A 22,469-nucleotide genomic window follows, 5' to 3' on the forward strand; every position below is an offset into this window, starting at 1 on the left:
TTGTACCGAGGGGACTTGGGGCAGACCAGCCTGGCGGGGAGGGGGAGCCCTCTTGCCCCGATCCTGCCTTCTCTGAAAGGGAAGGAAGACTGTCACCTTCTCGCTCGCTGTAACAGGAACTGCCACCACCCGCCACCGCCCCCCCCACCCCAACCCCTGACCTTGGTTTGCAAAACTGAGCCTAGTGGGGAAATGAAGGGCTGGCTTGCTAACCACAGTGAAGACTCATTTGCAGAGGCGAAGCAGGGGTAGCAGGGCCCTTTCCCAGCAGAAGGGATCGACTCCGGTGGGGCCTCTTCTTGCTGGAACCCCTCAGGCCCCACCATGGGGCTGAGAGCTTAGAGCCTGGTAGCAGCTGCACGCTTGACAGTCTTTTGACCTCAGTCTTCTCTGTGAAATGGGAGTAATAATAACAATATCGTGGTGATGGGGAGCCCAAGTGAGGAAAGGGATGTAAAGCTTTCTCCCCATGCCTGATGGTGCGAATGCTTGGGGGATATTAGCCATTATTATCGTGGCGGTGGACACAGTCAGCATCCCTCTCTCGGCCTCCGCTCCACACGGTAGCCCCTTTCTTGGAATAATCCTCAGGTCAGACCACAGAGGAGTAAAGGCAGATCTCTTAGCACCTGCTCTTGTGTTCCTTCTCGAACACAATTTGGCATTTTAGTTAAACTTCTGGGAGCAGTCTGATGTGAGTTGCCTGGAGGCCTGGCGAGGGCCAGACCCGTTCCTGCAAAGCCGAAGAGTGAGATAGGCCAGCCCTCCTGCCTTGGCTCTGACGGGGGGGGGGGGGGGGGGGGGGATCGTGGGTGTCCCTTGAGCCCGCAGGGAGCAGGGTGAGAGTAGGAAGGTGTTGCCTTGCTGGAGGAACCAGCACACCCCCGACCGTAACTGCGTGGCTCCTTGCATACCCAGCTCGCATGGTGTTGGGGCCGCGGCACCAAGGCAGGGAGACAAGTAATTACAGTAGATATGAGAGCCAGAGGAAAGAGGAAGTTGAGAAGAGGAAGGGAGGCCTTCCCCGGAGAGGGGACACTTGAGCTGAGCCTTGAGCCGAGATGAGTGCCCTTTGTTCCTGCTGTTGGATTCCTTGGAGAACCTGCTGAATCCTGCCAAAATTATGCAGCACGGAGGCCCCATGTTTGGGGTTCGGGGACCCCATGAAGGCTCACGGGCTCAGGATGAAATCCTCGCTTGAAAGAATGAGGGCTTTGTGTCTCCAAGGAAGGCTTTCTAGGCCAAGGGGGCCAGTGTGGGTGTGCGGGGCATTCACCCTGGGGCACCCATCTGGAGAGGCTTCTGGGAGACCAGGGCCTTCTCTGGCCATCTGTCCATGTCCCTATGAATCCCTTCCCCTTGACTGCGGCCCTGTCAGGCTGTGGCGAGGGTCCTGAGCCAGTGTTCTGGCCAACATGACCCAGTCTCTGCTGGTAAAGCGGGAGGGCCTCGCGCTGAGGGGCAGCGTCTGGAAACCCCCCCGGCCGGTCCTGTTGATCATTAACAAGATGGAAAGGTATTTCTGCCTCTCTTATCTAACGACTGCCTCTGGCAGCGGGAGCCCTCAATACTTGTGGCATCTCTCTCTACCTGCTGAGACTTGGTTACAGAGAAAGGATCCACCTTTAGCTGGATTCTAACCCGGTCATCCCAGGGTTTTCCGAGAGGCCGTTGTGGTAACAGCTCTGTCGAAAATGGAAAAAGGAAGGGGAAAGGGCCCGGCCACCTTGCCCACGGCTTTCGGCTCTCTGTGAGACGCCTGTGCGTCACCGCCCTGCTGCCTTTGGCATCAAGGCCCAGGCAGGTGGCCGAGGGAATGACTTCAGTTTCCTAAGCCAACTCTGGAAAATGGGGGTTTGTTCCCAAGGTTGGCAGGAAGAGAGAGGAGACGGTGAAGTCATCTCTGGCACCTAATAAATACTTTATAAGGAGGTTCTGGTCTGTTCTCCCTCCAAATCAGGTGCTTCTACCCTGGGATTGACCTTGGCAGGGCTCCATTTTCTGCTGGCAGAGTGGAGTTGGTAGGTCAGTCTGTGCCAGTGCCTCTGTGTGGGAGCCGGTGTGGGTGGTGTTTGGGAACCCTGGCTCCAGAGCTGGATGGGCCTGGCTCAGACCTCCAGCACACCCAACCTGCTGGAGCCTCTGTTTCCTCCTCTGAAAAATGGGTGGGCTGGGAACAGTGACCACTTAACTCTTAGGGCTGCACGAGGCATCTCTGAGATAACGGATGCCAAGCACTGGACTGGGTTTGGGTTTTTTTTTTATGTGTATTTATTTATTTTGGTGTGTGTGTGTGTGTGTGTGTGCGGTGGGGGAGAGAGACAGACAGACACCATGAGCGGGGGAGGGGCAGAGAGAGAGGGAGAGACTGTGAATCCCAAGCAGGCTCGCGGGGCTCAATCTCACAACCTTGAGATCATGACCTGGGCTGAAATCAAGAGTCAGACGCTTAACTGCCTGAGCCACCCACTGCCCCTTGCCTGGTGTTGGATGGACCAGGAGCTGTCAGAGCCTCTCCTGCCTGTTAGGGTTTCAAGCTGGGGTCCTTGCAGGGATGCTTCTAAGAGGAAGAATCCCAAAGGACTCAGGGTGACATCTGAGCCCCGGAGGGTTGAGGGCGGGATCTTCCTCAGAAAAGAACCCATCTTCCCCTGTGTTATGGTTTAGAATACAGGCTTGGGAGGAGGCTGGGTGGCTCAGTTGTTGAGTGTCCAACTTCAGCTTAGGTCATGATCTCATGGTTGGTGAGTTTGAGCCCCACGTCGGGGCCCCACTCTCTGCTGTCAGCATAGAGCCTGCTTCAGATCCTCTGTCCTCCTCTCTCTCTGCCCCTCCCCCACTCATTCTCTCTTCTTTCAAATAAACAAATTAAAAAAAAAACAGTAGGCTTGGGAGGTAAGACTGCTGGGGGTGAAGTCCTGGCTCAACTAGTGTAGCCTTGGAAAGTCACTGAATCTGCCTGAGTTTCCCCATTTTTGGAATGCACATGGTGAGGTCAACCTCGCATGAGCACACACGTGTTGGGATCCCATCCTAGATGTTTCTGTAAATGTGGCTTCCCTTCACTTTTCTCTGGTTTCCTCTGAAGCCAAGGGGTGGGCAGGAAGATGAGGACCAGCATTTTCCATGGGAGCATTCGGCATCAATCAGCTTCTAGAACTTTCTCTACCCCAGCTGGTCAGAGTTGAGCTAATAGTCTGTGTTCTCGGAACCTTTCTTTTCCTAAAAACACAAGGGCAAACTATCTGACTGAAAGAGTGAGCATATGTTTATGTGCAGGGCTGCTTGGCGGGCTGAGGTTAGGGAAGGACACGACGAAATAAGAGGTTGCCGTTGAAAGGGGTCCACGTTTGCCCTTCCTCGGGCACTGTGCACAGACTTCTGGCGGGTGTTCATAGAAACTGTGTTCTTGGCTGTTGTCTTTGCCCTTGCGAGTGAGTGGGCCCCTGAGCCAGGCCTGCCCCAGGCCCCCTGCAGGCTACTTCCTCTGGGTTTCTGACTGACTTATCAGAGAGCGGCATGAGCGTCTATTTCTGGCCCAGCTAGAAATAGTCTGGATCCTGGCACAAGGCAAACACAGAGTCTCTTCCTAGGATGGAGAAGTAGCCTACGGGGAGGGGGTGGGAAATCTCTCTACAGTGTCCCTGGGGGAACCTAGTCTTGGGCGCCATGATTTGCAGACCCTGCCCAGGGAGGGAGAGTGGTTCCTTTGCAGTCTCTGATCGAGTCAAGGGGAACATCTGTTGGGTATTAGCATTTTCTTTCTTTCTTTCTTTCTTTCTTTCTTTCTTTCTTTCTTTCTTTCTTTCTTTCTTTCTTTCTTTCTTTCTTTCTTTCTTTCTTTCCTTCCTTCCTTCTTTCCTTCCTTCCTTCCTTCCTTCCTTCCTTCCTTCCTTCCTTCTTGATACTTCGTATTTTTTTAATTGAAAAGTTGGAGATCATGGTAGATCGACATAAAGTCGTAAGAACTAATACAGAGAGAGCTCATGGAGACCTTACTCTGTTGCCCCCAATGGTGATATCTTGCAGAATTATATACGGTGTGATAGCACAGGGTACTGGCATTGATTCGGTCCACTACAGACCGTCTTCAGGTTTCCTCCGTTTGACCTGTACTGTGTGCGCGTTCCTGTATCTGCCGCCATAGCCCCGTCCGTCGTGACAAGGATCCTTGTGCTCTTAATAACTACGCTCACTCTGTGCGTGAGGTATGCATATGGTAAAATGCACAAGCGGGGGGTATAAGCATGTATAAGGTTACCTCTGTGACCATGCTCTCCGGCCACTGCCCAGATTGGATCTAGCTCATTCCCCAAACTCCAGGACCTACCGCCTCCAGGAGGTCACCACCGTTCTGACTTCTGTCTCATGTGTGAGTCTTAACACGGCTTGGTCGGCCTCACGCCCTCTACCCTCTGCTTTCTCACCTTTTATAACTCGGAACCACGCTGAGGGCTTGGTCTGTGGCATCAGCTGTTTCTAGGCAGAATTTAATCACGTCCCGTTGCCACTGCCTTTGTGTTGTACGATTCCTGTTATACATGGTTGTCTCTTTTTACCAGAGACAACTCATTATTGAAATACATCTGTACATATATATATTTTTTTCAGTTGAAAAGGTGAGTTGACTTAAAAGACCAATGTCACACAGTGCCAGCAGGATACAGACATGGCAGACTTCATAGAGGTGATAATCTCATGACTGACATCTGAGAAATGGTGTCAGAAGCAAACATGACTCCGAAAAAAAGAAAACAACCCAAATCAACAACTGGTCCAGTGGGTGGTGGGGTGGGGCACGATCTATCTATAATCTTGGTACAGTGAAGGCCTTCCGTGTAACTGTGGGAGACGGGACTGGTTTAAAGCCAAGCAGATTAAAATTTCAACAGGCCGTGTATAAGGTGGCGAGCCCTTCCTTAAGGTCTTAACTGATTTTTGTCATACCAGCCCTCCACCTGTTTTATATGCGATCTGTAGTTTTAAATGGACTCGTTCTTTTTAACTTAAATTTACAGATGGTGCTAGATGTGTATTTTTTCCAATTGACGTTAAACTGTATCACACGACATAACAAGATGTGGGCACCATTTAGGGTACACATACCTACCACACGACAGGATTATTCGCACTGAGTCTCCGGCAGGAGAGGGAAAACATCAAATTCAAGTGACCCTGAAAGAGTGTGTGTTTACAGAATTCTTTGATGCTTGGTGTTTGGGGTGTTAGCTGGCCGGTTCAGGAAGCCCCTCTTTCTCATCTTCTCGTGAGTTTGGAGACGCTTGAGAAACACAGGTCAGTGACAAATAGTGACAAAGAAGGTCTGCTCTGGGTGTGTGCCTCCTGGGGAGTCTCGCTTGGATTCTGTCTCTGGCGCCTGGGCTGCTGACTCTGTCTGTGGCCCTGGTGGACCCCCACGGGCCACTTGGAGGCAGCCCCCTCTGAGAGGCAGGGAGCAGAGCAGGGCACATGGTTCCTGGGGGACAGACTGGACCAGAACTAGACAGGGAGACTGAGCTGGGCATGCCTACTTTCTTCTTAGGGACTCCTGTTGAAGACTGTTGGCTGCTCTCCTGGAGAGAAAGGGTCCCTGGAGAGACTAGCTCATTCCTTTCCTCCAGTATCACTTAAAACTCTGAAGCATCTATAAAGCAGTTCATCCAGCATTTCTGTGTGAATGCCAAGCATGACAGTCACAACAACCTACTCAATTGAGTGCTGTTGTCCTGGAAGGGTCTTCTCCTGTGGAAGCGCAAGGCTGGGACCTTCCCCGCTGGAGATGGCACGGTTCCAGCAACTGTATTTTTTAACAAAGAAGACAAGGGCAGCCCCCTGTCACTCCCCAACACCTAGGCTTTCAAAGGACTTTAATATCTGAAACTCGCGGAACAGTTTACATTTTACCAAGTTCTTGCGGATGTATCTACGTATGGGATGGATATTCGTTCCCATTTTACAGATGAGAAAGTAAAGGCGAAGCCAGAATGAAGAAACCCATTCCAGGTTGCGTAGCCTGGATGGGCAGAGTCAGACTTGAAGCACATGTCTGCTAGATTCTTCTCTCTCTCTCTCTTTTTTTTTTTTAAAAAAACGTTTACTCATTTTTGAGAGGCAGACAGAGCACAAGCTGGGGAGGAGCAGAGAGAGAGGGAGACACAGAATCCGAAGCAGGCTCCAGGCTCCGAGCTGTCAGCACAGAGCCTGATGTGGGGCTCGAACCCACAAACTCTGAGATCATGACCTGAGCTGAAGTCAGATGGTTAAGTGACTGAGCCACCCAGGTGCCCCTGGCTGCTAGATTCTTCTAAAGTTGAGCTCTTTTAGGTCTCCCATGTAGACCCTTTTTATTTTTATTTTTTAAAGCAGGCTCTATGTGCAACTGGGGCTTGAACTCGTGATGCTGTGATCAAGGGCCACGTGCTCTACCGACTGAACCAGCCGGGTGCCCCTCACGTTGACCTTTTTCTTTTCTTTTTTTTTTCTTTTTTTTTGTTAACATTTATTTATTTTTGAGACAGAGAGAGACAGAGCATGAATGGGGGAGGGTCAGAGAGAGAGGGAGACACAGAATCTGAAACAGGCTCCAGGCTCTGAGCAGTCAGCACAGAGCCCGACGCGGGGCTTGAACCCACGGACAGTGAGATCGTGACCCGAGCCGAAGTCGGACGCTTAACCGACTGAGCCACCCAGGCGCCCCACGTTGACTTTTTCTAACCGTGTCTCCCACAGTCCATCTCAGCTGTTGATGTAGCTTCAGGGTTACCTGCTGTCATGTATGCGAAACAGCCCGGCACCCTTGGTTTGGCAAAGCAGAGTTTTTCATCGAGACGTAGCACCCGTGAGACAAGGTGAGACCGCTGGCAGCAGTGAAGGTGGTACGAAAGGACATGCATCCCAATAGCTAAATTAACCTTGACTGAGACCTCTTCCTGGGGGCCACGCGGTTTCTATTTAGTGTAATTTCAACTTGTTTGCAGAGCAGCTCGTTGAAGGAGGTATTGCTATCACTGTGCAGATGAGGAAAGAACCGAGATGGGAGGTGATTTGCCCGAGCTCTGGGGTGCCTCGCAGGGCTCTCCCGCCCCCACATCCCCCCCTCCCGGGGTTCCCTCCAGCCTTCAGAACTCTACCAAGATGCCCTCGGAGAAGCCTTTCTTCCCCTTGTGGGGAGAAGCCCCCATGTAGACTCTGTTCCCATCCTTTGAGGTGTTCAGTGTGGTTGGAGGCTTATGTGTTCGTGTGCTGGTTCAGAGAGGGTCTGTCCTCCCCAGGCTTCTGAGGGCGGGGCCACGTCCGTGTGTCTCTTCCCAGTACATCCTCAGCATGATGCTTAGTAACCACCTGGCCGATTGAATGGCTGGCACGTGGGCAGGGGGCGGGGCGGGTATGTGTGGGAAGGTGGCCAAGCTTCAGCAGTCCCTTTTCCCCTTGCATACCACTGGGGCTTCCCTGACGATGCTTTAAGCCTGTTTGCCCTCGTTTGAGGGCAAGTGTGGGAATCAAAGAAAAGGTCACATGCCCGGTGTGAGGGTAGGAGTGTTTCCAGGAGTGGGGGGCAGCCTGAGAGTGGCCCGGGAAGGAAACAGTTTGAAGAATGGGGTCATGGGGACGGCCAACAAAGAGGGCGGGGGAGTGGGCAGAGGTTGGAGCCCCAAGTGTGTGTCTGCAGGTGATGGGTGGGGAGGGCAGCCGGGAGCGTGGTCGGACCTGGGGAAAGCCCTAGGTGATGCTGGGAAGCCAAGTTTGTGCAGAGATGAGGCCTCACTTCTGTGGCCGTGTTATCTCACTTCTTCAAGCAGGAAACACGGCTGCTGAGCCCCACCACATGAGCGTGCATGGTCTGAGCTCTGGCCACCAGAGCCTACTTTGAAAATAAAGTCGGTCATCTTAGTGAATGTGTGTGTGCCCTTGGCAAAAGTTCCAACCCAGGCAGATCAAGCCCACCGTTAGCCCGTCATCCTCCACACCAGTAACCCTTATTGTCAGCTAGTTGGAGAAATCTTATTTTTTCTACCTTTTCTCCTGCTTTTACATGCACACATATATATGTATACAGATACAGGTGTCCCTCTTTAGCTGAGTCTAATGTGTTCCTGGAAACAGAAGTAATGACATCTTTTTTTTTTTAGATAGCCATGTAGTATGTCCTGTTAAACGTGGATATAAATGGTGATGAATCACCAACTGATTGGAAAAAACCTATTTCTCCAGTATTGCTTAATACCTGTAAACATCTGAAAGCCAACCCATTGTGTATTCTGCACGAATACAGAGCATTGACGGCAACAAATATCATTTGGTAGCCACCTAATTATTCGATGCTTTAATGAACTCGTTCCCGGACATGCTTGCGAATAGTACGTAGGATAACATGTGGTGTTGGTTGTGAATTTTAATTTTTTTTTCCCCTTGTCTTCTACTTTGTGACTTAATAGAAATGACCGTGAAATAATCTGTTGAAAATACTAGAGAGGTCATCAACGTTTATTTATTTTTTGGGACAGAGAGAGACAGAGCATGAACGGGGGAGGGGCAGAGAGAGGGGGAGACACAGAATCGGAAACAGGCTCCAGGCTCTGAGCCATCAGCCCAGAGCCCGACGCAGGGCTCGAACTCACGGACCGCGAGATCGTGACCTGGCTGAAGTCGGACGCTTAACCGACTGCGCCACCCAGGCGCCCCATAGAGAGGTCATCTAAACGGGACTCGATTTGGTAGTTTGCGTGTCAGAGGTAAACGCTAGGACTCCAGCAGGACTTAATTGGGTGGGCAGGACACTCGGCTTGAGGCAGGATGATTTTCAGCATTGGGACTACTGAATATGGTCCTGTCCTACTGCAGACTGATACACACCAGTGTTTTCATCAGTCCCTGCACACAAACATCTACAGTGGGTGTAATCTGGGTAGTGCATCTTGTGTAAAAAAAAAAAGATTGGCAAGTTACAGTGGGTATTTAGATAGAGTTGTTAGACATCTGTGCACAATACATAAGTACATGTGTGTGTGCATGCATGTGGGTACGTACGTACAAGTGCAGACACAGGCACTTAACATCCAGGATCCTATTTACGTGAGCTGCGGTGGATTTTTTTTCCACGTCAGGATTTCTGGACGTGCCCCTTCAATGTCCACAACAGAGAAATTGAGAGACGGTGTTTTTTCTTATACCTTCCGGGAGAGCAACTTTATTCACTTGTATCAGTAATTCAAAAAATCATAGCTAACAAGTACCTAGAAGTTACTACATCTCTATTAGTTACAATTATCGGGCGCTTTTTTTTTCTTTTATTATTTTTTTTAATGTTTTCATTTATTTGAGAGAGCGCAAAACAGTGTGCCCACGAGCGGGGAAGGGGCAGAGAGAGAGAGGGAGACACAGAATCCTCAGCAGGCACCGGGGTCCGACACAGGACTCGAAGTCGCAGACCCCGAGATCATCACCTGAGCCAAAGTGGGCCACTTAACCGCCTGAGCCACCCAGGTGCCCCTACCGGGTGCTACTTTAATACCCGCACGTGCACTCGCAGGCTCCTTGAGTCTTTAAAGAGCCGCGTGTGAGGAGGCCATTCTTGCTCCTGTTGTCCACATGAGGAAGTGGGGGCCCAAAGAGGTGAATTCCTGCTGGAAGCACCTAGAAGCTGGGATTCAAACGCAGGCAGTCTGGTTCCATAGTCTATCCACTAGGCACCACACGTGAACTTTGCGTGACTTGGGAGGCAAGTTTGCAACCCCGGCCCTAGGATTCTGTTTCCAGCTGCAGGTCAGAAAGCTAACTGGGGATTGATCGAGTTGAGCGCAGGAGGCCTGACCCCCGCTTTGTGCCCTGTACCCCATGGGCAGTGGGGTCATCATTCAGCAGGGTGCCCCTGTGTGATGCAAGATCAGATACATATCAGGGATGACCAACAGGCCCCTCAGACTTGGCCGATTACCAAATAGAACCCCCCTCCCCCCCCCCCCCGCACCACCCGCTGCTTGAGGCATTTCCTGTCTGCCTTCTTGGGGCTCTTGGTAACCAGGGTGGGGGTCGTGGATAGTGGGCAGCCCTCGGTTCCTCTGGAGCTGGCCCCTCCTTGCTTGGAGGCCTGGGAAGTAGCAGTGACAGCTGTGAAGGGCTGAGTGGTGGCCCCACCCCTGCCTTTGCACAGAGGCCTCAGCCACAGGCCCATCCACGGCTGACTTGACATGGACGTTTAAGCGCCTTCCCGGGCCCGCTTGGTGGCTGGACAACCCCGTGGCATGAAGGTGTTACCTCACAATTAAACCGGCAACCCTGAGAGTGTGGACTCAGGAGGATGGCCTTCCACTCCCAGGAGATACCCAAGAGAACTGAGAACAAGTTCTCAAACAGAAACCTGTATGCGAACGTTCACTGCCGCATTATTCACAGTAGCCGAAAGGTGGAGACAATCCAAGCACTTGTCACCGGAAGAACGGACACAGAAAACGTCGTCCATCTGCATGCTGGAATATTACCCCTCCCTAGAAAGGAATAAAGCACTAGCCTCAGCTTACGTTGAAGATCTCATGCTAAATGAAAGAAGACAGACGCAAAAGACCACGTGCCTTGTGATTCCGTGTATATGAAGTGTCCAGAAAAGGCAGCTCTGTAGAGAGTGAAAGTAGGTTCGTGGCTACCAGGGGCTGGTGTGCAGACAGGATGGGGAATGGAAAGTGACAGCTGAAGGGTGTGGGTTTCTCTTGGTGGTCGTGAAGACGTTCTTAAATTGACTTTGCTGGAGGTTTCCACAAGCCTGTGAATCGTACGTTTGAAATGGATGAATTTTATGTGAACGGTATCTTAATAACGCCGTTACATTCAAAGAGATTGCGGTGTCTCTAATCCCAGGTCCATCTGCTGAGCCAAGACACCTTTGGGGATACAGCACGTACAGGCAGTGACCTCTTGTCCTGTGTCCGCGTTTCGGCTTTCCTCGGCTGGGAGCCCCGAGAAGCTGTTCTCTTCAGTAGCTGGGACTTGCGCACATCCATCACTCTTCTGCCTGCAGTAGATACTGGGCCTTTGACCCCTCCAACACACCGATCCTGTGGGGATAGCACAGAAGCTACTGGATCAATTACCTGATGTGGCAAAGGCCCCCGCAGGCGGACTCTGATGGCTGTAGCAGTCATTTCTGCACATTGAAGCCAGCTTGGTGTGATCACTGCAGCCCTCTGCTTGAGGACTGGGGAGTCAGGCCCCCGAGACAGCCCTCAACCCACAGCAGATGGCGGTTAGGGATACATACCCTGGCTGTCTTGCTTCCTGGTGGGGTGAGGCCTCCCACAGCCCCCGTGCGGTCAGCTCCAGGTGCCCATGGCCGGCCAGTACAATTCCTAGCATCCTCCTCCTGCTCGGCCGCTTTCCTTGTCTGTCTCACATCCCCAGTCCTCTACGGTGTTCCTGGCATCACCTCCCAAATAAACCACTGTGCTCAAATCTTCCCCTGAGGGTGCCCTTCTGGGGAAAGCCAAACCAAGGCACCTGAGGACCTAATTCCTTCATTCCGTGGGAACCCGAGTTCCCGCTCTGAGCCAGGCCCTGGTGCAGGGGGCCGTGAGGCTCCAGTTGGGGGTGAGCAGGATGGACGCGATCCCTGTTCTCCTGGGGCTTTGGTGGGGGGATGGGGAAATGTACATCCACAGGTAGACGAACCTGGAAACATACTCGTGCAAGTGAGGAGCGGTACAGCACGGATCTAGAAATAAGAGGATGAGTCGGGGGCTGGAGAAGGCAGGTACTGCTAAGTCACTTCAGTGAGATCTGCCCAGATCTGGTCAGCTGGTGAGCGAGGAGCGAGGACAAGCCTGGGGAGAGGGAAGTGGGTGGGAGGACATCACGGAGGCGAGCCATCCCACTGTGGCGGGGTTGCAGGGGGAGGTGGTGCCTGTAGCCTGTCCAGGACGGGCCCGGCTCTGAACAGAGCAGAGTTGCTTCCTGGGGCTGAAGCGGAAGGTGGTGGATGGTCTGGACCACCTGCCTGCTCAGAATGCCTGTTTCTTTTTCATTCCGTCTCCATCTCTCCTGCTTTTGCCTCTCTGACCGTGTGTGTATGTCTGTATCTCCCTCCCTCCTCGGCTGGGTGGCTTGTCCTCTGCTCCTGTCTCTGTCTCTCTTTCCCCTGTTGGGTTTCTCTACGTGTGTTTGTTCACATCTCTGCGTCCAGCTCCCTCTGTCCCATCTCTGGTTCTGTCCCCGGTCTCTCTGCCCCCTTCCTCATTCAACAACTATTTATTGGGCTCTACTGTTTACCAACCACCCTGCTGGGGGTGGGGGCGGTGTGGAGGCAGGGGACACAGTGATGAGGAAGGGAGCACCATCCAGGGAAAGAGTTCTGACTCCACGAGTCACAGCATTAGGCTCTTGCCTCTGTTCTGAGCTGTGGGGCGAGGGGCTGGTAAGTATGAGAGCAGGAATTGGAGGGTGTTCTATGCGTCCGATGGTGGTTGAGCTGAGATGGCAAGGGGGAAGTTGGAGCTAACCAGGCAAAGGGCATTCCTAGCAGAAACAACAGCGTGTACTGTTGCCCTGTGGTGGGGGTGGCCGGCCGCTCACCAGGTGGCTGGAGCATGGGGGGTGAGGGTGCAGAGGCTGGCGGGGTCAACACCGGGCCTTGGCTCTTAGTCCTAAGAGCACCGGGATGCCATCAGAAGGTTCGAAGCCCAGGAGTAGCCTGAGTATGTTTGTATTTCATAAAAATGACTCTGGCTACTGATAACTTGGGCTACTTCGGTGGACCAAGCGAGAGATTCCAGTGGCTTGGATCGTGGTGTTGGCCGTGGGAATGGATAGTACGTGGCGGGCAGCATGCTCCCCGCTACCCCCAGACTCATGTTTTATCAGCCAGGGGGCAGCAGCAAGAGAAATTTTGCAAACATCTCTGGCCAAAAAAGTCCCCGGAGGATGCAGGGGGCCCAGTTTGGGCCATGTGCTCGTACCTGAAGCAGTCGTGGTCCCCTGGGGTAGGGCACCTTGGTCATTCCTAGGACCCTTGGGCCCCCTCTGTGGTTTGTCTTGGTAGGAGGCGAAGAGGGGCAGATCAGCATCATCTGAAGCGGGAATGGGTCTATCCCAGGAAAGGTGCTTTTTTGACAGAAAAAAAGGGGAGGAAGGGACTGGTTGAGTTTGTCTTATGACAGTCCATGATCATCCTGTGGTAGGCAGGGAGGTCTCCCTTGGGTCAGGTGGCCATCTGTGGGGGAAGCAGTCACCCAGTGGGTCAGGTGGCCATCGATGAAGGGGATCACCCCTGGGTCAGGAAACCATCCTGTGTGTGGGGGGAGGGGTCACCCCTGGGTCAAGTGGCCATCTGTGAGGGGGAGGTGTCGCCCCTGGGCCAGGTGGCCATCCGTGAGGGAGAGGGGTTGCCCCTGGGCCAGGTAGCCATCCTGTGTATGAGGGGAAGAGTCACCCCTGGGTCAGACGGCCATCCGTGAAGTGGAGGGGTCACCCCTGGGCCAGGTGGCCATCCGTGAGGGGGAGGGGTTGCCCCTGGTCCAGGTGGCCATCCGTGAGGGGGAGGGGTCGCCCCTGGGCCAGGCGGCCATCTGTGGGGGGGAGGGGTCGCCCCTGGGCCAGGCAGCCATCCTGTGTGTGAGGGGAAGGGTCACCCCTGGGCCAGGTGGCCATCTGTGAGGGGGAGGGGTCGCCCCTGGGCCAGGTGGCCATCCGTTGTGGGGGAGGGGTCGCCCCTGGGCCAGGTGGCCATCCATGAGGGGGAGGGGTCACCCCTGGGCCAGGTGGCCATCCTGGCCCAATTTGTCCAGGAGTGGGTTGGAGTCCAGCAGCAGCAGGGATTATAGGGAGAATGGATTTCCTCTTATTTCTGCTGTCTCTTGGTCTACAACAACTGTCCCAGTACTTAGTAGCTTAAACCAGCCAGGTTTTTACTTGCTTGCGTGTAATCCTGCCGTCCAGGCAGGGCTGAGGGGCCGGGACTGCCTGTCTCCAGGCCAGGGATGAGGGGGCTGGGCTGTGCGTGAGCGGGGTGCAGGCGCGGTCTGTGTCCCCAGGCGGAGTGAACTCCAGCTTCTCATGGGCTCCTCTCAATTGTCTTCCAGTGGATATCATGGAAATCAAGGAAATCCGCCCCGGGAAGAACTCCAAGGATTTTGAGCGCGCGAAGGCAGCCCGCCAGAAGGAGGACTGCTGTTTCACCATCTTGTATGGCACCCAGTTCGTCCTGAGCACTCTCAGTTTGGCAGGTGAGTGCACGTCTGTGTGCTTTCCTCCCTGACTGTGCCTGGCTTCCTCCCCGGGACGTCCTCTAGCAGCAGAATGCCCTCATGTGTATTCCAGGGACATCGGGGTTTTGAATTCTCCCCTGCCTCTTTCTAGCTGTGTGCCTTTGGGCACGCCGCTCAACCTCTCTGAGCTGCAGTTTGCTCAGCTGTGAAACAGGGAGAATGATCGCGTCTGCCCCAATGGGATGTTGTAAGTGTCTGTTAAGGGCCTGCTTGGCTCATGTAGATTACTGAAGGCAGGTTCTAGTTTTCATCCAACAGAGCCTGGTCTACACTGTTTACTCAGCTTAGCTGATCTGGAGGAAGGATCCTGAAATCTTGTATCTCACACATATGTGTGCACACACACACATACACACACGTGCATGCACACGTACACTCACACATGATCTGGAGGTGAGATTTCCAGCCAGCCCTATGAATCCACCAAAAGGCCGAAAGAGCCTCTGTGAGGCCAGAAGATAAGCTGTGGAAAAGCTCAGCACTTGACTCAGAGGCAGAAGCTTGTCCCCCCTTCAGGCCCAGCCCTGGGACTTACTGACTTAGAGCTGTGTGTTCAACCACGACCGATGAGAGAGAAAGTAAATCCCACTAAAGGTAGACCAAGGCGAGGAGAAGACGAAATCTGAGCATGGTTGGGGACATGTAAACGAGGGCAAAGCAGCTCTCGTTGATTTGCTCTGTCTGTCACGCACCTCTGAGCGTCCGCTCTGCGCTGGACTGACCTAAAGGCCCCTGGGACCGTGGAGATAATGGGACCCAGTCGCTGCCTTGTGGACGGGGGCTCTCAGTGCGCTGTGATGAGAGCTAGAGGCCAATCACCATACAGTGTGCTGTAGCGGCACGGAGGGCCCACTTCCAGGGAAGGCTTTGCAGAGGAGGGCCCTTTTAAACTGGGTTTTGAGGCATACGTAGGAGTTGGGAGGAAAGAGGGAGGCCAGCCCGGGGGGGAGGGTGGTGCGTGTGTGAGGAGCTGAAGGAGGGAAATAGCAAGCTGGATGTGGGAGGTGGGGGGCGGACGTCTGACGGTTGGCGTGTGGTTGGTGCAGAGATGACGCAGCAGAGAGGGGCCTGGGCCCGTGAACTTCGAGTGTCATGTCCACTTTGTTCGGCTGCAGGCTGAGGTCTGGTTGTTCTGGGCAGGGAGACCGTGAGTCCAGGGTGCCAGCTTTGGTGTCTGTTCCACTCTGGGGTGTCTCTTCCAGAGCTCTCCAGTTCAAGTCCAGTAGAGAGGGAGTGACACCTGGCTTCAGATCCCAGCTTCACGCTTACTGGCTCTGGGACGGGTCTCTCTGCCCTCTGAGCTTCATATTCTCTTCCTGCACACGGGAAGGGTGAGAGCAGCCGCCTCAGCGTGCTCTCGTCCATGTGAACAGGGTAGCTGGTCCTTAAGGCATGTGTCATAACTCAGAGGCGTTTGCCTTGCTAGCTCCATTTTACTGATGAGGAAGTGAGGCACAGAGAGGCCGAGGAACCAGCCGAATGTCACACAGCCCTGAAGCGGTGCCGAGGGACTTGTGGTCCCTCAGTGATGCCAAGCCCTTGCCTTCTCCCTGACCTTATCTGGAAACGGGAAATGCTGAGGGCTGCTCTGGATTGGGGTGTGAATAATCCTAGACCCTGCACTTTATTCGTTAGCATAGGAGTAAAAGCTAAAACTCGTGGGGGGAAGAGGTGTCCCACTTGTCACCCCTGCTGTAGAAGGGTCATCGCTGGCACGTGGCCTCATCTTGGACAGAAGGCAGGTCGTAGAGCCACGAAGGTGTGAAGGAGATGCCTTTTCCGTGCCCTCGTGCAAAACTAGAAACGAGCACTGGCTTCTCCCGTCCCCATGGGCTGTGTGGGGCTCGGTCTGTCTGTAGAGGTTTTCCCAGCGAGTAACAACATTTGCCTTCCTATTCACCTGTCCAGCTGATTCTAAAGAAGACGCGACTAAGTGGCTCTCTGGCTTGAAAATCTTACACCAGGAAGCGATGAGTGCGTCTACGCCCACCATTATTGAGAGGTATTGACTTTTGCTTGTTTATCTCTGTATTTGCACATTAATTTATTCTTTTCCCTTGAGCCAACGTGAGTGAAGAAAAGAAAAGTGGGGCGTTTCATCTTGGAGGCTCAGTGAGTGTCCTGTGTGCAGCAGCTCCCAGTAGGCGCTGTGGGCTCCCCACCTTCTCGTCGGAGAGCCTCTCTCGATGCTAAGCCTTGCTTGGCCTGGTGGGGTGAGGAGTACGTTGAAGCCGAGCCAGAAATACACGTTGGCGTTGTGTCCCAGGGGAGGATTGAGGGCCTCCTTCTTACATCAGGAAGGGATTAAACCAGCTCACCAAATCGCAGTCAGATGCAGGGTACCGCATTTCGCAACTGCCACTGCCTCCTGGATTGGGGAGGCTCAGGACTGCCTTGCCCGGGAGTCAGCATCACGGACGTCTGTGTGGGATTGTGTGTGAATTCTCGTCCCCTCGGTTAAAGCCCTCGGATTCCCGCCGTTTTTCTTACCAGCTTTTTGGGGGGATTAATGAATGTCATCAGAGAGGATGGTCAGTTTAAGGAATGCCGGCCTCTGGGCTCCACTAGGAGGGGCCTCTTGGCTCCTAACTAGGGCGTGTCAGCCCCAAGGAGAAACCTGCTTCTTCCCAAGCTGCCCGAGTTAGCAAATTGGAAAATTCCTCTTGTTTCCAGTTTCCTTTGCCCCCATTCCATAGAACGAGTTTTGTTTGTGTACTAATTCTCTGTCTCTCCCTCTGTCTCAACTCTCTTCCCAGTTGGCTGAGAAAGCAGATTTATTCAGTGGATCAAACCAGAAGAAACAGGTGAGATTCATTCATATTTTTGTGGGTTTTCTTCCAGATCATTTTGGCCTCTGGTGTTCTTTCCTTGAACATCCCGAGGCAGTCGGAGCATGTTTTGTGGTGTGGAAAGGTCCTCGTGAGGTTGGATTGGACCCTCGAGGTACCAGGCACCGCGCCAGGTGCTGGGTGTTGATGGAGACACGACCATCTGGGGCCTTGCTTCCGTGGATGCTCGAGTCCGTCTGCACAGACAACTTCTCTGGAGCACTTGGACCTTGTGCTTGAGGCCTTCGTATTCCAGCACCTTCCGTGTCCCGGGGAGAAACGAGATCTCCGTGGCGCCTGCCCAATTTTGTGGTGGGACAGAGGGCCACCATTAACGAAGTAACCCGTGTTGACTCGTGATGGTTACTCGGGCTGGGCGGACGTGAGCCGGGCAATAGGCTAACACGCAATTCGTTGTGCTTGTTCACTGAACAGTACGTCTCAGAGCAGTTCCCTCCCTGTCAGCACACATGATGCTGTGTGCCAGACGTTTCTGTAACAAACATGGTTTTGTCCTTGGCTGGAGTGTAATTTCCTTACTTATGAGAAATCATTTCCTTCTTGATGGAGGCAGAGTGATTCCTGGTCCTTTGTTTTCATTGTGACGACTGTTGCCGTGGCAACCTTTGGGTCTCCCTGTGGGTAAACGTGTGCGATAGAGTCTTAGAGGAGGGGTCCCAGCCATGCAGCGTTTTCTGGTCTACCATTTTGAGGGAGGTGGTAACAATTAGCATTTGTCCCAGCGGTCAGGAGGGCACCCCTTTCCCTATGCCCTGTATCACCGGACTGACCCGTGATGACCTATGGGTGAAAGGCAACAGCAGATTTTTGCTTAAATTTGTATTTATTTATGAGGGAAGTCGAAGATGCTCTCATCTGTTTTTTTAGGTTATGATCCAGTTGTTATTAATAATAAGCTGATAAAAACCACCATTTATTGAGCCCCCACATACTAGATACTGTGCTTGGCACTTATAATGAATATATCATTTGAGCCTCACAAAAGAGGCTCTTTTTCTTAGCTTTAAGTGATTTTCCTTCCTCCTTTTCTCCGCTAAGGTATGTCAGTGTGGTATGCGAGGTCGCAGCTAGCCTCTCCGACTGTCCCGGGTGTCCCCTTTCCATCTCGCAGGCTCCTGGGGGTCAGGCCGCTGTCCTCCATCACCTGGTGATGTCAGGGTTCGGACGTGCCTCCTCCGTGGTTTGTTCCACGTACGCCGTCCGACGGGACGATGGAGAACCTGTAACCGGTGCTGGTGAAACGTTCAGCCGCGTCGTTAGGTCTGCAGAAACACGTTCCGTGTTCTGCGACTCCCTCCCTCGTCCACCTGTCCAGCAGTCACCGTGTGGTCCCTCACCCCGGGCTGTGCCCTGGTGTTGATGCAGGTGGATCTGGGGTTGGGGGGTCCCCGCGTCAGAGGATTTTGTTCACACTGGTCTCTTTCAGCCTCCGAGGTGGGGCCTCCCTCGTGTTTCCTTTCTGTGTGGCTTCGAGGTGATTCATTGTTGGGCTTGGCACAGGGGTGGCAGGTGGAGCCCCCCCGGGCCCTCTCTCCGTGCACGCCGGGTACAGGGTTGCTGCTTTGGTGTGGAAGTCCGCCTCTCCGTCTTGTCAAGAAACGGAAGCCTCCCTCTGGCTGTGCTGCTCAGAATGCATTCCCGCTCAGAGGTCCATCTTTCCATCGACCAGAACCTTCAGCAGAGAGGAAGTCAGTTTCTGGAGTTGACACCCTGTTCCTGGCTTCACCGTTCACGCTCCCCGACTTTGCTCTCCTCGGGCAGAGCCCCGCCGCTCTGTCAACATGTGGAAAACGCCACCTTTCCTGTGGTTCTGGGAGGCCCGGGTGGAGTTTTTCCAGAGGAACTCCGACCGAGGTGCCAGCTGCAGGGCGACCGACTTCTGCTCTGCCAGTTTCCCCTCCCTTCCTGTCGCCCACGACCGATGGCGTTTCCTGAAGGAAAACAAAGGAGTGGCAGAAGCCAAGGAAAGACCCCCGGGCGGGCGGCGGGTGGCAGGCTCGAGGCCGTCGGGCCCAGGCGGTGCCCAGCTCCCTGGCACTTGTCTCGGCCAGCCCGCCTCGTTCACCGTCGAGCGCATCCAGAGGCAAAAGGGGTAGCAGCTGGCATTTGTGGAGAACTGGGCTTGCAGCGGCCAGGGTGCTCTTGGAGTTGCAGGGGCTTCTGGAATGTTCAGACTGCTGAGCTGGGTGCCTCGTGGTCCATTTCATGAGGACACTGAGGCCAAGAGGAGTAACCTGACTCGTCTGCAGCAACCCAGCTTGCTGGGCGTGCCACCAGGATGGGGGCTCCCCCATCACTGCTTGGTGGTGCTTTTCTTCTTATTTTTTTATTTTATTATTTTTTTAATGTTTATTTATTTTTGAGACAGAGAGAGACAGAGTACGAATGGGGGAGGGTCAGAGGGAGAGACACAGAATCCGAAACAGGCTCTGGGCTGAGCTGTCAGCACAGAGCCCGACGCGGGCCTCGAACTCACAGACCGTGAGATCATGTCCTGAGCCGAAGTCGGACGCTCAACTGACTGAGCCACCCAGGTGCCCCATTTCTTATTTTTTTTTTAAATGTTAATGTTTTATTTGTTTTTGAGAGAGAGAGAGACAGAGCAGGAGGGAAGGAGGGGCAGAGAGAGAGAGAGAGAGGGAGAGGGAGATACCGAAACTGAAACAGGCTCCAGGCTCTGAGCTGTCAGCACAGAGCACGACACGGGGCTCGAACCCACGAACTGGGACGTCATGACCTGAGCTGAAGTCGGACAGTTGACTGACTGAGCCACCCAGGTGCCCCGTAAACTATTTAATTTGATTGTGGTAAGATCTACCATTTTAAGCGTATGCCTCTGTGAGATGAAGTACATTCGTGCTGTTGTGCATCCACCGCCATCTGGCTTCAGCGCTCTTTTCTCCTTATGGGACTGAAACTCCATCCCTGTGAACGGTACCTGCCCCTCTCCTCCTCCCCCGCCCTGATCACCTCTCCTCTCCGTTCTGTCTCCATGGGGTTTGACTGCTCTGGGCACCTCGTACATGTGGAATGAGGCAGTATTTGTCTTTCTGGCTTGTTTCACTCAGGACATCTTCATGGTTCATCCATGTTCCTGTAGCAGGTGTCACAATTTCCTTCCTTTTTAAGGCTGCATAATATTCCGCCATAGGTGCAGACCACGTTTTGTTTGTCCGTGCATCTGTTGATGGACACTTTAATAGCCTTCCTCTCTTGGCTGTTGTGAGTATTGTTCCTTTGAACGTGAATGTTCATGCCCCTGTTTTCAGTTCCTGTGTACGTTTTCCAGAAGTGGATTTGCGGAATTAAATGGTAGTACTGTTCTAATCTTTTTTTTTTAAGTTTATATATTTTTAAAATAATTTTTAATGCTTATTTACTTTTGAAAGAGAGAGAGAGACAGTGCATGAGTTGGGGAGGGGCTGAACGAGAGGGGACACAGAATCCAAAGCTGGCTTCAGGCTCTCAGCTGACAGCAGAGCCCCATGTGGGCCTCGAACCCACAAACAGCAAGATCATGACCTGAGCCGAAGTCGGGTGCTTAACTGACTGTACCACCCAGGCACCCCTTAAGTTTATTTATTTATTTTGAGAGAGACAGAGAGAGCACAGAGCCCAGTGCTGGGCTCAAACTCATCAAACTGTGAGGTCGTGACTTGAGTTGAAATCAAGAGTCAGACACTTCACCCAACTGAGCCACCCAGGCACCCCCCATACTGTTCAAGTCTTAGACAAACTGCTTTACCGTTTCCCGTGGCAGGTGCAGACTGACACAGCCACCAGCAGGGCACAAGGGCTCCAGTCTTTGCCACTTGCTTGTCAAGTTACTTTCCTCTTCCTTCCTCCCTCCCTCCATCCCTCCGTCCCTCCCTTCTTCCCTTCCTCCCTTCCTTCCTTCCTCCCTCCCTTTCTTTCAAATAACAGCCTCTTCAGTGGGTGTGAAATAGTAGCTCATTTTGGTTTTGCTTTGCATCTTCCTCATGACTAGGGGTGTTGAGCATTTTTTCACATGCTTCTTAGTTTTGTCTATCTTCTCTGGAGAAATGTCTGTTCAGATCCTTTGCCCATTTCAAAAGTTCACCTCATGATTTTAGTCCTTCTTCAGCTTTCAAGCACTGACCCTGAGACACAATAGTTTATTTTTCATGTTTATACTGTTATTTATATTACCTTTTGAAAAAGTGAATTTTTTATTTTTATTTTATTATTATTTTTTTTAATGTTTATTTACTTTAGAAAGAGAAAGAGCATGAGCAGGGGAGGGGCAGAGAGAGAGAGGGAGATACAGAATCTGAAGCAGGCTCCAGGCTCTGAGCTGTCAGCACAGAGCCTGACACGGGGCTCAAACCTGCAAACCGTGGGATTATGACCTGAGCTGAAGTTGGACGCTTAAATAACTGAGCCATGCTGGGGCCCCGGAAAAGTGATTTTTTAAAAAATTATTTATAATTACCTTTGAAAAAGCGAATTTTCAAAAAAATATGAACGTAACTCCTATTAGTTCTAGGAAACTTTATAAATACTGAAAACTAGAAAAAAAAAAGTATAAATTGGATATTAAATGGTAAGCACTGTTAACTCCAGCTATGAATTTTTTCAAGAGATTTTCAGCTTCTTTTTACTTATTTATTTTACTTTATCAAAATCTAATTGCACGCACGATCTTGTATCCTTTTCTTCTGTAATTTCTAAATTTTGGAATAATTTTACATTTAGAGGAAAGTTGCAAGGATCTTACAGGGAGTTCCCAAATCCTCATCCCGCTTTCTCTAATGCTCACATCACGCCTCGTCATGATGTATTTGTCAAAACTGAGAAACCCAGCATTGGTATGTGACTCAGAACTGAGCCCTGGACTTTATTTGGGGCTCAGTCGTTTCCCACTGACGTCCTTTTCCTGGTTCGAGATCCAGTCCAGGGGCCCGACGTTGCACTTCGTTGTTCTGTCCCTTGGTCCCCTCTGGTCCGTGACCATTTCTCAGTCTTTCCTGACCTTGACACTTCTGAGGAGCACATCTCAGGTATGTTGTAGTACAGCCCTTGGTTCGTGTTGGTCTGACCTTTTTGTCGTGTTTAGGCTGGAGTGACAGGTAGGCTGCGGCTGCGGGTGTTGGGGAAGAGTGTCACAGAGGTGAAGGTCTTGTTCGTTCTATCACGTCGAGTAGCGTGTGCTCCCTCCCGGTGTGGCTCATCCGCGGCGATGCAATGCTTAATCACCTGGCCAAGGTGGTGTCGGAAGATTTCTCCTTTGTAAAGTCACCCCCAACCCTGTTCTTGGGGACTAAATCTCTTGAGTCCAGCCCACCCTGAAGGAGGGGAGAGTTAAACTGACTTCACCTCGTGTTAAACCGTAAGAACATACACGTTTCAT

General features: G+C 52.5%; 1 protein-coding gene across 2 annotated transcripts in view; it reads left to right on the forward strand.

Moving 5' to 3' along the window:
* The window catches only part of PLCG2 (phospholipase C gamma 2), a 159,188-nt gene that overhangs the window by 46,435 nt on the left and 90,284 nt on the right, over positions 1-22,469 (forward strand). For both annotated transcript variants that reach the window (XM_045439855.1, XM_045439856.1), the window contains exons 3-5: positions 14,064-14,207; positions 16,158-16,251; positions 17,006-17,053. In XM_045439855.1, the coding sequence (XP_045295811.1) occupies positions 14,064-14,207; positions 16,158-16,251; positions 17,006-17,053 (286 nt within the window). The remainder of the gene's footprint in view (positions 1-14,063; positions 14,208-16,157; positions 16,252-17,005; positions 17,054-22,469) is intronic.

The sequence above is a fragment of the Leopardus geoffroyi genome, chromosome E2 (genome assembly GCF_018350155.1).
Source record: "Leopardus geoffroyi isolate Oge1 chromosome E2, O.geoffroyi_Oge1_pat1.0, whole genome shotgun sequence".
NCBI lineage: Eukaryota > Metazoa > Chordata > Mammalia > Carnivora > Felidae > Leopardus > Leopardus geoffroyi.